Genomic DNA, 20,199 nt, shown 5'->3' with positions numbered 1-20,199 from the left:
CAGAGCACCACACGCGCTACACTCTCAAACCGTACACGTCAGAATATCTGTTTGCCCGGAAAAGAACGCATGGGTTTACCGCAGGGAATCTTGGAATTCAGAGTCGGGATCCCTTCTGGCTGTGTTTGGAGCGTTCCAGTGTGGACTCAATCCACAACCAGGAGGCCCTGGGCTTACCCGAGTGTGCTGCGCCCTGTGTGCCCTTGAGTGCTGCGTCCTCAAGAGTCTGGAGGGTTTCGGGTGTCTGGGTGGCCACCTGGAAAAGCCTGGGCAGCCCAGGATGTCCCGCCCCTTGCTGGCTCCCACCAGCATCAGCAGCTGCATCCAGGATGTCCCGCCCCTTGCTGGTTCTCACCAGCATCAGCACCTGCAGCTGCATCCAGGATGTCCCGCCCCTTGCTGGTTCTCACCAGGATCAGCATCTGCTGGCAGAGGTGAGGCTCAGGCCACACCCACCAGCTGGATTCCGGAACTTTCTACAGATGTGGACACTTTCTATTTGGGTTTGCTTCGGAGCACTCGGACAGCGGCCCCAGTGCCCGCAGCCAAAACTGAAAGAAAAAAAAAAAACACTCTCTGTCCCCTTAAAATCCCCACCTCCCTCCTCAAAAAAAAAAAAAAAGACGAGAGAGAAATCCCTGACTTGACTGAGCTTAAGTAAGTGACTTTTCATCTCCTTTCATGAGGCATAAAGGGCTAATCCCGGCCTGGGCGGGGCCCACTGGGCAGCGTGTCCTCCCCTTCTCAGCACCCAGGGAACGCAGGAGTGCCCCTTCATGAAGTGAAAGTGCCCGAGAGAGAGAGAGAGACGGGGCCGTCCCTGAGCGGGGCTCGAGGCAGAAAGGGCCAGTGCATCTGGGTGCACGGGACAAAGGCGGCCCAGGCCAGGGGACATAGGCCAGGTCACTGGCTCTGGGGGGGCGGGGGGGGGGGGCACGGGAGGGGAACTGCCTGTATTGTGCCCGGGCCGCTGACCCTTGCTCTGCATTGTGCTGCGCTGTCGGGGACAGTGTGGACACAGCCCTCCAGCCGCTCGGCCCACAATGGCTCTGTCATATCCAGCCTGCCACGGCGGGGGCGAGGGGGGCCTTTCTCCCTATGCCCACCCTCCCGTCCCCACTGCACAAAAGACAGCAGCCAGGGGGACGGCCGCCGTTTGAAAGGTCTCGGTGTCACTCGCTCTGACAAGTAAACTCATCCTTCTTTTCTTTCTCCTGCGGAATCGCCTGGTTTTCTTGCTTTGTAAAAAAAAAAAACAAAACAAAACCAAGAAAAGGGAAAAAGAATCCACAAAAGCGTTCGTTGACACTTGGAGAATTTTCTGGAAGGGATGGGGGATGCTGATGCCGGTCCCGTGGCCCGACTCTGTTCCCACTCACTGTCGCGTTCGAGAGGGTCTTCTTCACGGCGGGCAGGACACTCGGCGAGATGGATGGGGGGATGGGGTGGGCTTCTAGGGCGGGAAGGGACACAGGGGTCCACCTCAGAGTGGCCCCTGGAACGGAAGGCGAGGGGTGGGGGACAGTGGCTTTGTTTAGGGAGCCAGTGGGGAAAGCACCTTCCACGCCAGCTTGGGGACAGGCACTTCATCACCCCCGGACCCTCTGAGGACCCTCTGAGCGGGCCTGCCAGGTTCCAATTCGTCTGGCCCCGCAGGTGGGCGTCAGTGATAATGCCGGGAGTCTCGCAGAAGCTAATGAAGACCTGAGCAGGGGGTGGGGGATAAGGGTCTTGGGTTTTGTCGGGCTGGGTGCTTCTGTTTTGCACACAGAACCTTCCTTTCTCTGGCACAGTTGTGCCTCTGCCCGCCACCCCTCAGGGCCGCGGGAAGGAGTGGGCATGGGCCAAACCCGCACTTCCTCGGCTGTATCTCCCCAAGATTCTGGGGGTTGGCAATTGCCTCATGGGTTGGGTTTAGGCTCCTCTTTTATTTGATCCTTGGGCCACACCTGGTGTTCAGGGGTGGACCTTACAGGGTGCGGAGAGGGAACCCGGGTGGGCTGCATGCAGGGCAGGCCCTACCCACTGAACTATCTCTCTGGCCCCTCGCTTTCTTGTTTCTGTGCGTGTTTTCTCTCTCTTTCTCTTTTAAAAAATTATTCATTTTTTAAAATTGAATCAAAGTGGGATAAAGTTACAAGCTTGTTTATGATTGGGTTTTGGTCCTACAATGTTCCAACACCCGCCCCTTCACCAGTAGACATTTCCCACCAACAGTGCCCCAGTTTCCCCCTAGGGCAGGCCTCTCTCTCTCTCTCTCTCTCCCCCTCTTTATCTCTCCCCCTTCCCCTCTCTTCCTCCCCTTCCCCCTCTTCCTCCTTTTTTCCTTCCTCCCCCTGCCCTTCTACCTCCCCCCTCCGTCTATTCTCTCTCCCTCCCTCTCTCCTTCTCTCTCCCTCTCCTTCTGGGCATTATGGTTTGCAACACAGATATTGAGAAGCCGTCATGTATATCCCTTTACCGACTTTGAACACTCAGTCCAGAGTGATCATTTCTGACTGGTCTTATCTGTTGGTACTGGGCCCTTTGCATGGTTGAGTGTTTTCTTGATAAGCGGAGGGTGGTTGGGGCACTCATCCCTTTTGGTGAAATCCTGCCCGCGGCTGGCTGGCTGCTGCTGCCTGGAGTCTGGGCCCCTGCGCCGACACCCCCCGCATCTGCAGTGCTGCTATCCGGCTGGTGAGTCTCCGTCCCTGGGAGGGAGGAGAACTCCCCTGGGTTCCAGAAAGGCCCTGAAGCTGTAGGCCTGGAGATTAATCTCACCTGGAGGGTGGGGAGCAAAGGGGGCGGGGCCGGGAGACTTGGTGCTGAGCTGGGTGATGGACCAGGGAACTGCTTTCCCACTGATGAGGGGGTTAGAAGCTCCTTGGGAATTCTCAAGTCTTGGTTTCATGAAGTACTATTTTTTTTGGGTGGGTCACACCTGGCGATGCTCAGGGGTTACTCCTGGCTCTGCACTCAGAAATTATGCGTGCAAGGCAAATGCCCTACCCACTGTGCTATGGCTCCAGCCCCTGAAGTACTATTTTTAAAAAATATTGTTTAATGTTGATAAGATAGTATTACATGCACGATTTTCTTAGAATGAGTTCTCAAATCAGTGATTTTATTTGTTTGTTTATTTTACTTTTTGGGTCACACCTGGCGATGCATGGGGGTTACTCTTGGTTCTGCACTCCAGCCCCAAGATGATGATTTTAAAAGGGAAGAGAGAAAGATGACTTAAAAGAATTTGGAAAACTGTTTATGAAGCTATTTGGTTCTAAGTGTTCTGTGGGATAATCTTTAATTTTTCGATTCAAGTTCTTGATGTGCAATTATTCTGGTTGTCTGCTTCCTCATTTAATTTTTCAGGAAATTTGTCTGGAGTGTTAAAAAATACATATATTTATCAGCTTAATGTTTACTAGCAGCTCATTTAAAATGCTTCAGTTAACAATATTGGTAATTTTCTCCTTTCTTTTCCTGATCAGTTTTGATTGGAGTCGATCAGTTTCATTTGCGCTTTTAGAGAACTAAGTCTTTAGAGTGTTCATATTTGTCCCTTAAGAAATCATTAAGGGGCTGGAGCAGTAGCACAATGGTAGAGCATCTTGCCCTTTGCCAACTCGGGTTCGATTCCCAGCATCCCATATGGTCCCCTGAGCACCACCGGGAGTGATTCGTGAGTGCAGAACCAGGAGTAACCCCTGAGCATCACCAGGTGTGACCCAAAAAGCAAAAAAAAAAAATCATTAATATCCATTCTATGTATAATCTTTATATATTTTAATCTTCTATGCTCGTCTTCATCTCTCTCAGGCAAATTTTTTTGGACCCTTGGCTTTTAGAGTTTTACTTTTCTTTGTTCTTGTTTGTAGGCCACACCTGGCAGTGCTCAGGATTTACTCACGGCTCTGTATTTAAGGGTCACTCCCGACAGAGTTCAGGGGACCATATGGGGTGCCAGGGATCAAGCTTGGGTTAGCAGCGTGCACGAGAAGTGCTCTGCCCACTGTACTATCTCTTCAGCCTTTTTTTTTCCTTTCAAGTTCACTTATTTTCGTTTGGGGGCCACACCTGGTGATGCTCAGGGGTTACTCCTGGCTCTGTGCTCTGAACGTACTTCTGGTGGGACTCAGGGAGTCAGATCGGTCGGCTGTGTGCAAGGCAAACACCCCATATGCTGCAGCCACTATCGCTCCAGCCCCAAGCCCTCCCTGTTCTTTTTCAAATGTGCTTTGTTTCACTTAAAACAGTCTTAGAGTTGTAGAACTGAGACAAGATCAGCAATTCTCAGTGCCCGTTTACTGAAAACCTTGTTGAAAGCTATCGATTTCCCTCAAATGGCAGCTTTTCTTGTATTGTAGCCCGTGAGCTGAGATGGATTTTTATTTTCTCTCAATTCTAAATCCTTTCTGTTGCTACTATAGCTTCTTGGGACAAGTGTTCGTTGCAAGTCCATCTCTTGTACTTCTGATTATTGAGTTGTTTTCTCACTACCTTTTTGTTCTTGGCTTCTTTTTAAATCTACTTTGGTTTAAGTCTCTTCTGTGGGGCTTCTGTCTTGAAGTTCATTGGTTTTTTTCTCTGTGGCATAATGTGGTCAGTTGTGAAGCATGGACCTTGGTCAGTACTTTTTATTTCAAAGTCAAGTTTAGTTTGTGAGTTATGTTTTCAAATCTGCCATCTCTATGCTGTTGTCTTTTTTCCTTTGGGGCCCGAGGAGCAAATCCAGGGCCTCCTACCTGAGGGGTAACCACCCTCCCTGTTGGTTGTTTCTGGCTTGCTTCGTCATCTACCGAGGCAGTTTCAGGATGATTATGAGTCTGGTTCTCCTGAACTCTGCCAGATGTTGCTCTATACACCGGGAAAGTACATTATCAGGACCAGTTAAATACATTGTATTTGATTTTAAATAGCCTCTGGCTAAATTTGGCCCTTAATTCTTAAGAAGGTTTATTTGGGGGCAATCTGTTCTTCTTAGAGTTTGTTTATAAGTGGTATTAGGTAGAGACTTCTGTTTTCTTTCTTTCTCACCGGTTTGGGGGGTCTGGGGCCATACCTAGGGATGCCCTGGAGGTGGGCCACTCCACCACCCTTGCCTGGGGTTGAGCCCTACAGTATTTTGCTGACCCTTCGGGGCTGGGGATAGAGCCCTTCTCTGCAGCCCACAGCGCATGTGGCCAGGCCATGAGCTATCTCTCCGACTCTCGCAGTTCTCCTACAATCAGTGTCTTTATGCACTGTCACTGTCACTGTCATCCCGTTGCTCATCGATTTGCTCAAGCGGGCACCAGTAACATCTCTCATTGTGAGACTTATTGTTACTGTTTTTGGCATATCCAATACGCCATGGTTAGCTTGCCAGGCTCTGCTCTGCGGGCTCGATACTTTTGGTAGATTGCCGGACTCTCCAAGAGGGGTGGGAGGATTCGAACACGGGTCAGCCTCATGAAAGGCGAATGCCCTACCGGTGTTCTATCACTCCAGCTCCTTTATGCACTACATACACTTTTAATTCATTTGTTTAAATTTAGTCATTATGCGAGTACAAACTTCTTCATGACTGGGTTTCAGGCGTACAGTGCTTTAACACTGGTCCTTCTTCAGCGTCTACTTCCCTCCCCCACTGCCCCCCCCCCACACCTCCACGCATTCGCCCCCCCCACATATACACTCATCTGCTTCTAGGAGAGGTGCTGCTTTTTAATTTATTTTTTAAATACATTTTGGCTCTGTGGTTTCCAGTACTGTTGCTGATCGAGTTTCATGAACCATTTTTTTTTTTACTAACCCCCTTCCGGCACTGTTACTTTTAAGGTGTGTCTTTTGCACAGCGCTCCGAGGGCCTTGACATTTGTTATAAAGTCTACTATAACCCCGTGAAAGGGTAGAAAGGCCGCTATTGATCCCGGAGAGAGACCGAACACAAAGGGAGACACGTTTCCCTCCTGGCCTTCTATTGTGCTGGTCAACAGATTGTCAACCTAGGCCCTTGGTGGCCTTGGCCGAAGGCTCAGCATTAAGAACTCACTGAAAAATGCCGGGCTCCAGGGCTTCTGGATGCGAGAGGAGGAGAGGCAGGTGAAGCTGGCGGTGCCCATCTGCAGATGCCAAGGACAGAACGAGCTGGCAGTATGGAGAGACACCTGCCCTTCAGAGGGGGGGTCTAGATCTCTGCGTACAAATAAGGGTCACCAATGTGCTTGGAAACCGGTGGCCGATGTCAGAGTGAGTGAGGAGAGGGTTGAGGAGTCTTACATCCTCCGGGCTCCAAGGTTAATCCTTGGCACTGCCAGCGTGGCCAAACAGCACCTCGGTGCGAGGTGCAAGCATGGAGCTGTCCAGCCTGTGCCATGGTTTGGGAGCAACGCCCATCCCCCACCCCATCCCGGAAAACTGCAGTGACTGAGTTAGGTCCGTTGACTGAGTTCCCATGCCACAGAGGTGGGAAGGCCGGGATCGGGGGCTCGGAGGTTTAAGAAGTCCAGGCACCGTGTCAGCACTTAGCTTCAACCCTGCCGAGCGGTGATACTTACCCCTGGGCAGAGGGAAGATTCAGGAGCATCCCTCCCTGTCCTCCTCCTTTGCTTCTCTCTGGCCTGTGCTTGAAGAAGAATCCTGAGCTGCTCAGAGTTACATCGAATTTCTTCTTCTTCTTTTTTTTTTTTTTCCAGTGCTCTGTACAACCCCTTCCAAATGGCATTGTTCAGCATAGCACAGACTTGTGAGTCAGGGGCACAATCTGTATGACAGCCATTTCATTGGAGGGTTTCTTTAATCTCCTACGTTTCCAGAATAAATAGGTAAAAAGACTCTCTCCCACGCCCGCATCAGTAAACAGCCCGCTGATCAAAAAACTAGGCATTATTTTTTTTCCCCCTCCTCTCTTAAATCAGAAGAAAATCTTGCCACATTTTCTTGCCAAGAAGTGAATCTTACTTTGTTTATTGCCCTTAAGTCCTATCTCCCGCGGGATCTATAATAGTTTAAGGCAATCTGGACGATTTGTACTTATCACAACTTGGAACAGAATTCTTAAGAGCCTGACTGACAACAGAATTAAAAGCTTTGAAATTCCTTTGAGGTGTTAGCCATCTTAACGATCCTGATTTTATTTTATATTTTTTAATACCGTAAACAAATAATAAAAGCCCTCGCTCCTGACAAAGCGGCCTCCTGATTAAATACACACTCACTTTGTACCTAACATAAGTATGAGAAGGAGCGGCAGAGTTCAAATGAAAACGGAGCGAGCCAAAAGAATGGATGACATATTTATTTGCATGAAATAAGGAAACCTTTTTTGCTGCTGTTTATAGAAAACATGTTCTTTGGCACAAGCTTTGCAAAGACTTCACAAAGGATCCCGAGGAATTAAGTTTGAAGTGTGGGAGATACCTAGGAATCTTACAGGTCTGTCCACCGTGTGCAGTTAAATGCCACACAGGGCCTTGTGTTCTGTAAGATTATGCTTTGGGGGCCTGGGGTGTGGCTCAAGTGCATCCTGGTATATGTGAGACTCTCAGTTGGACCCCTGGTACCAATATCACAGTGCTACCAGGTGTCACCTGTAGTATTTTTAAAAAATGACAATAAAATTATGCTTATGACAGTTGTTTTACAAAAAATCTGTGATATTAAAATTCAGTGTAATTCCAGTGGAGTCTTCCTGAAAAGTCATCCCTTTTTACTTAGACACAGAAATGGAGGCCTCTGTCATATTTGAGCTTCATTTTGGGTCCTGGGTTTTGACCTCTTTATTAGAATTACAGGGGCTGGAGCGATAGCACCGTGCGTAGGGCACTTGCCTTGTACGCAGCCAACCCGGGTTTAATTCCCAGCATCCCATATGGTCCTCTGAGCACCGCCAGGAGTAATTCCTGAGTGCAAAGCCAGGATTAACCCCTGTGCAATGCCAGGTGTGACCCCCACCCCAAAAAAAAGCCAAAAAAAAATTACAGTTGATTTTGTTTTCAATCCCTTAAATCATTTTGCTCATTAGGGGACCTAGGTGTTTTCCGGGGCGTCTTTGTCGTTGCGTGTCATTTAAGCAGTGTATCTGCATTGGTGAACAGGAATGTTCCAGATCTCCCTCCTGCTCATGTCTGCAATGAACCAAGCAGCTCTTAATCCCCAAAGAACTGGGAGACCAGAACTGGCCGCTTCATGGGAGAGGCCAGAGAAAAACCACAAGAAATCCTGCAAAAGAGAAAACAGTGCCCCAATGGAAAGTGTATTAAATGGCGGAGGATGGGCAGATTAGATATTCACTCTCCCCCCCCCCCCCCCCAAATTTTTTGGGGTTGTATCCTGTGCCATCTTATGTAGAGATTCAGAGAATAGTCATAGAGACAGAGTGACTCCAAATTGTCTGACGTTGAGCGACTTTTTCTGTTTCCTTCTTTGTAAATATATCCTCAACCTTCTACATAGACTTGATGTGTACGTGGAATTTAGCAATGTCCGGGAAATATGTTCAAGGTGAGACCCTTAGGGGCCTAATGCAGGCTTCCCATCACTGGTGTTTTCTTCAGTAGAATTGATGTCAAGAAGTCTGATATGGGGAACCTGAACCTGTTTTGAATGGACTTTTGTCTTCTTGACTACTATTAATGACTTACAAGGTTGGGGGAAGAGAAACCTCTCATTTTTTTCCTGGGATTGTTTTTGCTTCTTGGAGGCTTTGATTACTCCAGATCAACTTTAATAGCCTTTGGTCTGTATCTCTCAAGAATGTCATGTTTTTTTGTTTGTTTGTTTGTTTTCTGTTTTTTTAAGAACAGTGTCTGCCTGAAACTATCATTGGCTCTCCTGTCAACCACAGTTCATCATTAAAATGGGGGAACTCTCCTAGTAAGGGTCAGTGATTTCAGGGCTGGAACTGTCTGCTGGGTTTGGGTCAGAAAAAAGGGATGTAGGCTGAGAAAATATAACACCTTCAAATATATTGAATTCCCTTCATTTCCCTAAGGTTATTCAGTCATTGGTGGGTGTGGTATCGTGAAGGGACAGAGATATGGAAAGGACAGAGATTGTGATCCCCAGAAAATGTATTGCCCGTATGTTTTAAGTCTATCTTATGCAGAATAGATCTTAGTGATTGCAGAGAAAAAAAAAACTGTCACTTTAAGACAGCACTTGGTCCTAAGCTGTCCGTTGAGTGGACAAAGGCTGAGCACCCTTCCAAGGCCTCAGAAACTCTCAGGCTCCAGCCCTCTGTTCGTAGAGCATTGTTCTTCTCCTTGCCCCTGGCATCCCGGCACACTGAGGAGAAGGTGGGCCTCATGGAGACTTGGCCGGGCACTAGCTGCTCTCTGCCAGCTCCCATGAAGAGTTTCGGACAGCTGGCAGTAAAATATGTGTGTCCCCAAATACTTGAAAGTTAGTCCTTTACTAAACACCCAAGAATTGTAGAAATACGGACCAGGAGGCTGGTTCCAGGGCTTGGAAGGCGGCCTCACATGCTGGGGGGGAAAGGCAGCTCAGATAGAGAAGGGAACACCAAGTGTGGTTGGAGGGCCCACTCGGGATGGGAGATGCGTGCTTAAAGTAGACTATAGATTGAACAGGATGGCCACTCAATACCCCTATTGCAAACCATAACACCCAAAAGGAGAGAGAGAGCAAAAGGGAATGCCCTGCCACTGAAGTGGGGTGGGGGGGATGGAATTGGGGGGTGGGAGGGATACTGGGATCATCGGTGGTGGAGAATGGGCACTGGCGGAGGGATGGGCTCTCGAGCATTGTATGACTGAAGCATAAGCACGATAATATGTAAATCTAAAACTGTACCCTCACGGTGATTCACTTAAAAAAAAAAGTCCTTTACAGTTTGTTTCAAGTTTGTTTCATTATCACTAATATAGTTAGTATTATATTAATTATATTAATCGTAGCTTATTAATGTAAAATTACATAATTTTACCAAAAATCATGGTATTTTATATTATATAATTACATTTATTTATCAGTGACACAAGGGGATAAATTATAGCAGACCCTTGAGAAAGTCAAGAGGTTATAAGAGGTTATTGTGAACAGTTTTATGCTGTTAGAAGAAATTAACAGATTCATGGAATCATGTAATCTCCCAACACTAAGCGAGGAAGAAATAGGAAACCTTAGTAGGACAGCAGGTAAGGCGCTTGCCTTGCACATGGCTGACTAAGGTTCGAGCCCCAGTGTCCCATATGGTCCCCTGAGCTCCACCAGAGTCAGGAGTGAGTCTTGAGCACATCTAGGTGTGGCCTAAAAACAAAACAAAAAGGAAAACCTGAACAGGCCAGTCACAAGCAAGGCTACTGAAACAGTAATTAAGATTCTCCCCAAGAGGGGCATGGAGCGATAGCACAACGGGTAGGGCATTTGCCTTGCATGTGGCTGACCCGGGTTTGATTCCCAGCATCCCATATAGTCCCCTGAGCACTGCTTGGAGTAATTCCTGAGTGCAGAGCCAAGAGTAACCCTTGTGCATCGCCAGGTGTGACCCAAAAAGCAAAAATAAAAAAAAGAATCTCCCCAAGAACAAAGGCCCTGGTCCAAATGGGTTCACTTGTGAGTTCTATCAAGCCTTCAGAGAAGACTCAGTAACTTTACTCTTCAAGCTCTTCCAAAGTATTGGAGAAATGGATGGGAATCCTTCCCACAGCTTTATGAAGCCAACATTATACTAATCCAAATACACTGCTAGAAGAGAAAATTTCAGAACAATTTCTCTGATAAACATGGATACAAAAGAATCCTCAACAAAATCTCAGCAAACCAAATATAACAACATATTTTTTTTTTTAAAAATCACACACCACAATTAAATGGATTCATCCCAGGGATGCAAGGATGGTTCAACATACACGGGTCAGTTATACCACATCCATAAGCGGAAAGATAAAAATCATAAGACCATATCAATCGAAGCAGAAAAGCTTTGATTGATACAAAAATCATGAGAAATAACTCTTAACAAAATGGGGGTGGTAGGAACTTTCCTCGAGATAGTAATGGCCACCTTTAACAAACGCACAGCCATTATCATTCTTATTGGTGAAAACCTGAAAGCGTTCCATCTGAGAGCAGGCACAAGGCAAGGATGACCACTCTCACCACTTTTATACTGTATAGTATTAGAAGTTCAAGCAAGAGAAAGGAATCATTGGGGCCTGGGCAAATAGTACAGCAAGTAGGAATTTGCCTTGCATGTGACCGACCTGGGTTTGATCTCCAGCATCCCATACGGTACTCAGTAATGCTTCTGAGTACAGAGCCAAGAGTAACTCCTGAGCATCACTAGGTATGGGCCAAAAAACAAACAAAAAAAAGATCACAAAGGGATCCAAATTGGAAAAGAAGAAATTAAACTATTTGTAGATGAGATGATCATATGCATAGGAGACCTTCCAGACTCCATTCAAAGCCCAATAAATCAGTAAGCAAAGTAGCTATATAGTCAATACAAAAATCTGTCTCATTCTTATATACAAATAGGGAAAAATTCATATACGTCCAGATCATATATCAGCAGAAGTTCATTTATTTATTTATTTATTTTTGCTTTTTGGGTCACACCCAGTGATGCACAGGGGTCACTCCTGGCTCTACACTCAGGAATTACTCCTGGCGGTGCTCAGGAGACCATATGGGATGCTGGGATTCGAACCGGAGTCGGTTGCGTGCAAGGCAAATGCCCTACCCTCTTTGCTATCGCTCCAGCCCCATAAGGAGTTCTTTTAGACTCTTAGTTATTTACTATCAAAGTTCCCCTGCAGATAAGTAAGAAATAAAAGCTATTTTTTTCTCTCATGTTTTTCTTTACTGGGCCTGAAATGCCTTAAGGAAAGGCCAGGAGGCTGGAGTGGGGGAGGGGAGGCTGGGAAGTGGGAATTCAGATAATCCCAGTAAGTGAAAGCGGGTTTCCTCAACTAAGAAAAATTGGTCTTCTACTTCGGAGCCGGTATGAACCATTGACACCGTCATTAAAATCTGTATTTCTTGCCACCTGGTGGCTTCATGAATAGTGCTTTGTTTGGTCAGACAGTGCCAAAATAAAGTGTCTTGGGAAAGTTGCCAGCAATAACCCTTTCTGTTGGGCCAGTCTGTTTAGTGTGACGCTCAAGTGTGAGCTACCTGTGGTCCATGCCCACATTGATGTGCTGAAGGTCATAGCCCTTCCTAGGAAGCCTCCCCAGGCGTCATCTTGATCAAAGTTGCTTATACTCCCCTTGTGATACCGTGTATCCATCTACGAAAAGGAATCCTACTTAGAGAGTTCTTTGGAAGGCTAGGTAACAGGGTGCCTGTAAAATACCAAGCGATGGATGGGAGACTGACACCCAAGGATAGTAGCAGTAAGGGCCAGGAGGATTACTCCATGGCTTGGGATTTGGCCTCACATGCTGGGAGAGAGAAGGGAGCACTAAGTGAATGATGCTTGGGGGGCTCGCTGGGGATGGGAGATGTGTGCTGAAAGTAGACTCTAGACCAAACATGATGGCCGCTTATATTGCAAACCCCAATACCCAAAAGGAGAGAGGGAGTAAGAGGGAATGTGCCTGCCTCAGAGGAGGGTGTTGGGGGGGTTCGGAATGGGGTGGGGGTGGTGGGAGGGAAAGTGGGAGCATTGGTGGTGGAGCATGGGCACTGGTGGAGAGATGGGCACTAGTAGATCACTATCTACTGAAACGTACAAACAAAAGTTTCTAAGTTGTAACTATCTCACGGTGATTCATTAAAAATTAAAACAAAAATTTAAAACATACTAAGTAGTGGGCTGGAGCGATAGCACAGTGGTTGGGCGTTCGCCTTTCATGCAGCCGACCTGTGTTCAATTCCTCCGCCCCTCTCGGAGAGCCTGGCAAGCTACCTAGAGTATGGAGCCTGTGAGGCAGAGCCTGGCAAGCTACCCATGCGTATTGGATATGCCAAAAACAGTAACAATAAGTCTCTCAATGAGAGACGTTACTGGTGCCAGCTCGAACAAATCGATGAGCAATGGGATGAAAGTGACAGTGACTAAGTAGTGGCTTTAGCTGGTTGCTTCCTCACAGAGGAAGACTGAGGCAGAGGAGTTTTCTGCCTTCCCCGCGTCAACCAGCAATCTGTAATTTACTCCTTCTTTTCTGTGTCTAAGTGGAATTGGATTCGTGTTGAATGATCTCTCATAACCTACTTGGTGATTTTCCTTGCCTTGAAAATCCATAAAACTAAACCTCAGGTTTTGCCCTCTGTCAAAGAGGGACCGTAAGAGCATCTCTTTCACCCGCTCTCGATTGTCCCTGTAGAGCCAAACCTAAAAGTCCTTCCTATAGTCTTGGCACCATAGTCAGTACGTAATAAATGGTGACGTGGTCCCCCACCTGTCACCGTGGCCTTCCAGGTCTGGAAAAGCATGCCTTGCCATTGCAATAAGCCTTTTGTAGAAAGTCTGCGTAGAGCAACCTCTGAGAGGTCTTTCCTTCGTTTACTTACTTATATACCTGGCAAGCTACCGAGAGTATCCCTCCTGCCCGCCAGAGCCTCGCAAGCTCCCCGTGGCTATTCATATGCCAAAAACAGTAACAACAAGTCTCACAATGGAGACGTTACTGGTGCCCGCTCGAGCAACTCCATGAGCAAAGGGACGACAGTGCTGCTGATACGCTGACACTGATTGATTGTTGTGCAAGGGTCCATCCCTGACCTCACGTCCACACCCCAGGCCGGCTGCCGAGCCTCTTGCAGCCCCGTGAGAAGTCTGTCTCTGTTTCTGCTCTTTCAGACGTTCCTACAAGTGGTCGGCGTGGTGGGGGTGGCCGTGGCCGTGATCCCGTGGATTGCTCTGCCCCTGGTCCCCCTGGCCGTCATCTTCATCGTGCTTCGGCGGTACTTCCTGCAAACCTCCAGGGATGTCAAGCGTCTGGAGTCTACAAGTGAGTCTGGAGGTGCTTGGGCTGGGGCCAGCTAAGCGATTGTTCGATTATAGAGCCCCCCACCCCCCAATTCCGCCCTACGGAGCACCATCGGGTCGTGGACTTTTAGCAGGAAATACCCATCCGCAGGGATACCTTCAAAGGAGACTTTCACTTTCCACACACTCAGAACAAGGCCCATCAGCTGGGCTGTCAAATGTTTCCCAGAGATAAGCGTCTCCTTATTATCACCAGTATTTGGGATCCTGCCAGACTGTGGTTTTTCCCCCCCCCTCCCCCCACGCCCACCCCCAGGCTGTTCTTGTAAATAGAAGCTGGAATAATTCCCTTTGCAGCACGCAGGAGAGAGGTCCACTGCTTTGGTTGGCTCCTCTCTGTAACTTCCCGGAGTGGGTAACGGGGGAAACGTTTTGTGATTGACCATTCTGTCCTGCAGGTAATCCCCCCGAATGAAACAATTCAGAGTTTATTTCATTAACGTATAAATATATTCATTATCGAAGCCCAAAAAAGTCACTTGGAGGGCAGCATTATTACATTGGAAAAAACTACAAGCAGATCAGAAGCTACAAACTTCCGGGCTTAAGTCAGTGCCCCCGTGCATAGCATACAGGTGAAAGCTAATTAGGCTGTGGTGCATATTTGTCAGTTACTAAGAGTACACGTTTCTTTTATTTTATTTTATTTTATTCATTTATTTATTTATTTTGCTTTTTGGGTCACACCTGGCAGTGCACAAAGGTTACTCCTGGCTTTGCACTCAGGAATCGCCCCTGGCGGTGCTCAGGGGACCATATGGGATGCTGAGAATCGAACTCAGTTTGGCCGTGTGCAAGGCAAACGCCCTACCCGCTGTGCTATCACTCCTGCCCCACTGAGAGTACACGTTTAAGTATCACCATTGCAAGAAGGAATATTCGCAAGGATGAGTTGTCACTTGCTAAACTAGACTTCCTGTCGTGGTCATCTCACAATTGATACAAATGCCTGAAAGTAATATAATGGTATCTATCACCCAGTTATAATTCAGTTGAAAGAAGAGCAGAGATACCAGCAAGATAGCCAAAAAATAAAGAGGGAAGACTGCATCCCAGACTGCAAGCAGTTAATAGTGATGACTAAAGGAATGCCAACTGAATTTTATGGGAGCTATGCAGAAAAATATATTGAAGCATATATGTGTTGTTTTTTTCTTTTTTTTTTTTTTCTGCTTTTTGGGTCACACCTGGTGATGCTCAGGGGTTACTCCTGGCTCATGCACTCAGGAATTACTTCTGGCGGTGCTCGGAGGACTATATGGGATGCTGGGAATCTAACCCGGGTCGGCTACATGCAAGGCAAACACCCTCCCCACTGTGCTATTGCTCCAGCCCTTGTGCTTATTTTTAAAACTAACACAGTGTTGAGAGCATTATAAACATTTGCTTTCTTTTTGGTTTCGAGGCCACACCTGGTGGTGCTCAGGGCCTACTCCTGGCGGGTTCCGAGGCCCACCTGTGGTCTCGGGGATTGAACCCGCGTCTTCCACACGCTAAGCAAGTGCCCGGCCCATGATCAACCTGCTGTCGCCTCGCTGTCCCACCGATATCAATATTTACGTTTCAGAAAATAGATTCCTGCTCCTAAACACGATAGCGTATATGGGGGCGGGCAGCCTGAGGGCGTTGGGGGCAGTGCTTGGTCCCCAGCTCACCCTGGTCTGTCTGTCTGTCTCCCTTGTCTCCCCAGCTCGGAGCCCCGTGTTCTCCCACCTCTCGACATCTCTCCAGGGCCTCTGGGTCATCCGCGCGCACAGAGCCGAGGAGAGGTTCCAGGAGCTCTTTGACGCTCACCAGGATTTGCACTCAGGTCTCGTCTGGGGGCTGGTTGCCCCCCCCGCCCCCCCCCCCCCCGGCAGCCTCTTCGTCTCCATGGCCCGACACCTCTCTCTCGGCCCTTCTCACCACACCCCTGCGTGTCTGCTCCCCACTCCTCTCCTCTCCCCCTTGGCTGCTGGTATTCCTAGAATAGAGTCCCCTTCCCCACTTGCATCTTACCCCACTACCCCCCACTCACCCCCGACTGGCCTGTGTTGGCCCCTCTCTGTGGCGCTCGGGCAGGGCCAGGCAGGGCATATTCAGCTCTTCACATTACGCTATAGAGCGTCACACGCCAGACTGTCTCGTGGCGACTGTCTCTGTCTCTGCTGTTGTGGCGTGGACGCAGGCACAGATCGTGTTCTGCAGCTCACAGCCCAGGCTTTGTCCCAATAAAACTTTATTTAAAAAAAAAAAAAACAAAACAGCCAGCCCAGTCTGGACCCCAGACCCTAGTTTGCTGAAGGCCGAGGTGACCCAGAAAATCGATTTCCTGCCCAACACTCACCTGATGCGTGTTACTCTTTGCATCCGTCAAGGATTACCCATCCCCACCTCCCCCCATGCAGAAATCGCAGTTTCCTCCACGTGGACAACCTATCCGTCTTTCCCTAACACACGTCCTTAGAAAACAGCCCACAGGTTCCTTTACTGAGATGCCTGCGGGTGCCTGAGTCACAAACACTCCGAGCAGGGCAAGGAAGTGGGGATGGAAGTTTCCAGAAACTCAGCGGGGGTCCTACCCTCTGCAGTGAAGCAGGGAGGAAGCTCCCGGTTTCCATCCCCATTGCCACGAGCCCGTTTCTCCTCCTGGGGTCCCCTGCACCCCCACGCTCAGCTCTGCGAGGCCCAGGGCCTGGCCCTGTCTCTCGGTCACTCTCTGGGGGGCCCCACCTGCCTGTCCCCTCCCATGCCCCCTGCCCGTCCCCGGCGCCGTGCGGCTCCCGGAGATTGTCCTGCTCCTCCTGCTGGGCTCACGGGCACCTCCTGTCCCTAGAAGCGTGGTTCTTGTTTCTCACGACGTCGCGCTGGTTCGCCGTGCGTCTGGACGCCATCTGCGCCGTCTTTGTCATCGTGGTGGCCTTCGGGGCGCTCCTGCTGGCCCAAAGTAAGTGCAGATGTGGGGAACTATCTGAGGCACGAGCGCGACGCGCCTGCAGCCACTTAGATGACTTAAAATTAAACACTCGCCACCTTGCGCAGCCTTGAGGTCCCGACAAGTCCAGCGCGTTTTCCCGCTGTCCCCGGCTGGCAGGGGCACGGGGCTGGGGTCCGGAGTGTGGCCTTTCGCCTCTCCATACGTAAGTACGCGGAGACCAGCACAAGTTCTCGGCCTCTGGAGTAGCTGGTGGTGCTGAGAAGAGAACCCAGTTCCTGGTTCTGAGCATGCGGGCTGCGGGCCTGGCTCCGGGCCGGTACCCGGAGGCCTGGGGGGAAGGGGATGAGGGTACATCTCCTTTTGGGGTTACCTTAATCAAAGTATGTGTGTGTAGAGCAGAGTGACTATGCAGCGGGTAAGGCTCTTGCCTTACTCGTAGCTGCCCGGGTCCAATCCCTGCATGGGGTCAACCCAGGGTTCATCATGGGTACCACAGATGCTTGGTCCCCTGACCCCTGCCAGGTGTGATCCCTGAGCACAGAGCCAGGAGTCAGCCCGAACACTGCCAGTGTGCCTGAAATCAAGCTAATAGTATGTTTTAGATATTTTTACTGTTATATACTGAGCACTGAAAAGGAAAAAAGGGGTCAGACAGATGGTGCAGGGGTGAGGGCCAGCAAGATGGTTCCGGGGTGAGGGTCAGAGAGATGGTGCAAGGTGAGATCAGAGAGATGGTGCAGGGGTGAGGGTCTAAGAGGTGGTGTAGGAGAAAAGGTGAGAGAGATGATGCAACAGTGAGGATGAGGATCAGAGATGGTTCCAGGGGTGAGGGCCTGGATGGTGCAGGATGAGATCAGAGAGATTGTGCAGGGGTGAGGGTTAGATGGTACAGGGGTGATGAGGGTCAGAGAGATGGTGCAGGGGTGAGGGCCAGAAAGATGGTTCAGGGGTGAGGGTCAGAGAGATGGTGCAGGATGAGATCAGAGAGATGGTGCAGGGGTGAGGGTGTGAGAGATGGCACAAACTCAGGGGTGAGGGTGTGAGAGATGGCACAGACTCAGAGGCTCTGGTGGCCACGGTGGTTCCCGGCAGCAGCCGCTCTGCCAGCAGAAGGGGTCGTGCTCTGTGGCGCTCCTCGAAATCTCAGTGACGGGGAGCTGAGTGGCGAGCGGCCGTCCTCTCCTCTGCACCATCCCACGCACCCTCTCGGGGAGCCCCGAGTGGGGGTGGGTCTGGGCCGGTCGAATGACTCCCTAAGGTTTCACGTTCCACGCTCCGCACCAGACGCACAGAATGCAGCCTGTCTGGTGGGCGTTGACGGTCAGACAAAACGCCCAGGTGGTCGCGTGTCTGCTGGGTTTATCCCGCGTGGCATGGGGTTTTGGGCCACCTCCAGCCGTGCTCGGGACTTACTCCCAGCTCTGTGCTCCTGGATGACTCTTGGCGGTGCTCAGGGTAACCAGAGGCAATTTCAGGGATTGAACCCAGGTCGGGCAGCTCTCCGGTCCCACCTGAGAGCATTGGGGTGAGATTTTCGGTCACGTGATCGTGCTCTGCCGATCCCAGAACTCTGATTGGCGGCCGTGGCCAAGGGTCTTTCCTGCACCATCTCGGGGTGGCGAGGGGAGCCGGGATCACCCGTGACACTCACCGTCTCCCTCTTGTTCTCATCCAGCCTTGGACGCGGGGCAGGTGGGCCTGGCGCTGTCCTACGCCCTGACGCTCATGGGGATGTTCCAGTGGTGCGTCCGGCAGAGCGCCGAGGTGGAGAATATGGTAATGGTTTTCTCTTTCACGTTTCCCTATGCCGTTCCTTCGTCCCCGCTCAGCAGCATGAAAGCCATTCTTCCTGTGTTAAAACACACACACACACACACACACACACACGCTGTTATTTTTGCATCGTGGAGAACAGAGCATCCCCGACCCTTCCTCCATCTGTTTCCAGTTAGCGTAAAATAAAGTGTGTACGCATCTTGGTCTCTGCCTTGGGGATGCCGTGTCAGCAGCTTTCGTGCCCTTCACTCTCGGGCTTCAAATGTCAGAACGGGCTCCGTAGGAGGGCAGCCCGCGGCCCTGCAGAGGCGGCAGCTCCCATCCTGCGGAGCCCGGCCCTGTTGCAGTTCTTGGTGGCTGACTCGTTGCCGCTCGGAGAAGAGCTGCTGTTTGGAGGTGGTTTGTTCGGGGGCCACACGGCGTGCTCAGCGCATGTGCTGTACGGGTGGACGCCCCGGGCTCGCCCCCTCCCCTGCCCCGCAGGCCCCCCCCTCACGGAGCACAGAACCAGTGGCCCCAAAGCCGAACCAAGCACAGAACCAGACAGCGGGCGGTTCGGTGGGCTCAAGGCAGAGGTTGGTTATTTCCTCTCTGACTGTTTGTCCCAGCTCCTTCCTGGAGGAGGGGAAAAAGAGCCCAAATCAAATTGCTCCCTGTTGCAGAAGTTCTCAGACTTTACCCCAGTTTTAGAATTGTGCACTGCAATCCCCCCCATGCGCGTGCACACGCGCGCTCGCGCACACACACACACACACACACACACCAGCCCAAATCAAATTGCTCCCTCTTGCAGAAGTTCTCAGACTACCCCAGTTTTAGAATTGTGCGCTGCAATCCCCCCCCATGCGCGCTCACCTCTCTGGAAACCTGCTTCAAACGAACAAGCAGGAAGAACCCCCCAACCCAGTTACCAATGAGGCCCCTGCCCCCTGCACACTGACCGTTCCCAGAGTACACAGGGGACTGACAGGAGGCCTACCATCCCTCGCTCTGTAGCACCCCCGAACAGAGGGTCCCCTGGTGGCCAAATGTAGTGTGCTTGGGAGTCCCAGAACAGAGGGTCCTTGGTCCTTCTGTGGCCACACGTGGAGGGCTTGGGGGGAGGGCGGAAGTGTCCCGTCCATGTGCAGAATCCTCGGATGATTTAGACGGGGCTGAACACGTGACTCTGGCCTTCACATTCTTCTCCATGCCGCGAGGACAGGGTGGGAGGGGGCCCTGAGGCGGTTTGTCAGTCACCCTGGGCTGGTCCCCACCCGGGCTGCCTTGCCTGCCCCTTCCCGTGCCCCGCTCCTCCCCAGTCCCCTCGCCCAGCTCACGGCCGCGTCTTGCAGATGATTTCCGTGGAGCGGGTGATGGAGTACACAGACCTGGAGAAGGAGGCGCCGTGGGAAAGCCAGAAGCGCCCCCCGCCCGGCTGGCCCCAGGAGGGGGTCATCGTCTTCGACAACGTCAACTTCACCTACAGCCTGGACGGGCCCGTGGTGCTGAAACACCTCACCGCCCTCATCAAGTCCCGGGAGAAGGTGGGTGCAGGGGCCCCGAGGGGGCCAGGCGGGGGCTGGGGAGGTGGCACACGAGA

General features: G+C 50.5%; 1 protein-coding gene across 2 annotated transcripts in view; it reads left to right on the top strand.

Annotated features, from left to right (window-relative positions):
- The window catches only part of ABCC4 (ATP binding cassette subfamily C member 4), a 203,686-nt gene that overhangs the window by 142,594 nt on the left and 40,893 nt on the right, over window positions 1-20,199 (top strand). For both annotated transcript variants that reach the window (XM_055142190.1, XM_055142185.1), the window contains 5 exons: window positions 13,736-13,886; window positions 15,615-15,734; window positions 16,740-16,850; window positions 18,517-18,617; window positions 19,952-20,143. In XM_055142190.1, the coding sequence (XP_054998165.1) occupies window positions 13,736-13,886; window positions 15,615-15,734; window positions 16,740-16,850; window positions 18,517-18,617; window positions 19,952-20,143 (675 nt within the window). The remainder of the gene's footprint in view (window positions 1-13,735; window positions 13,887-15,614; window positions 15,735-16,739; window positions 16,851-18,516; window positions 18,618-19,951; window positions 20,144-20,199) is intronic.

Source organism: Sorex araneus, chromosome 1, assembly GCF_027595985.1.
Source record: "Sorex araneus isolate mSorAra2 chromosome 1, mSorAra2.pri, whole genome shotgun sequence".
NCBI classification, from domain to species: Eukaryota; Metazoa; Chordata; class Mammalia; order Eulipotyphla; family Soricidae; genus Sorex; species Sorex araneus.
Note: the sequence above shows the minus strand (reverse complement) of the source record. Positions and strands in the feature narration are given on the sequence as shown.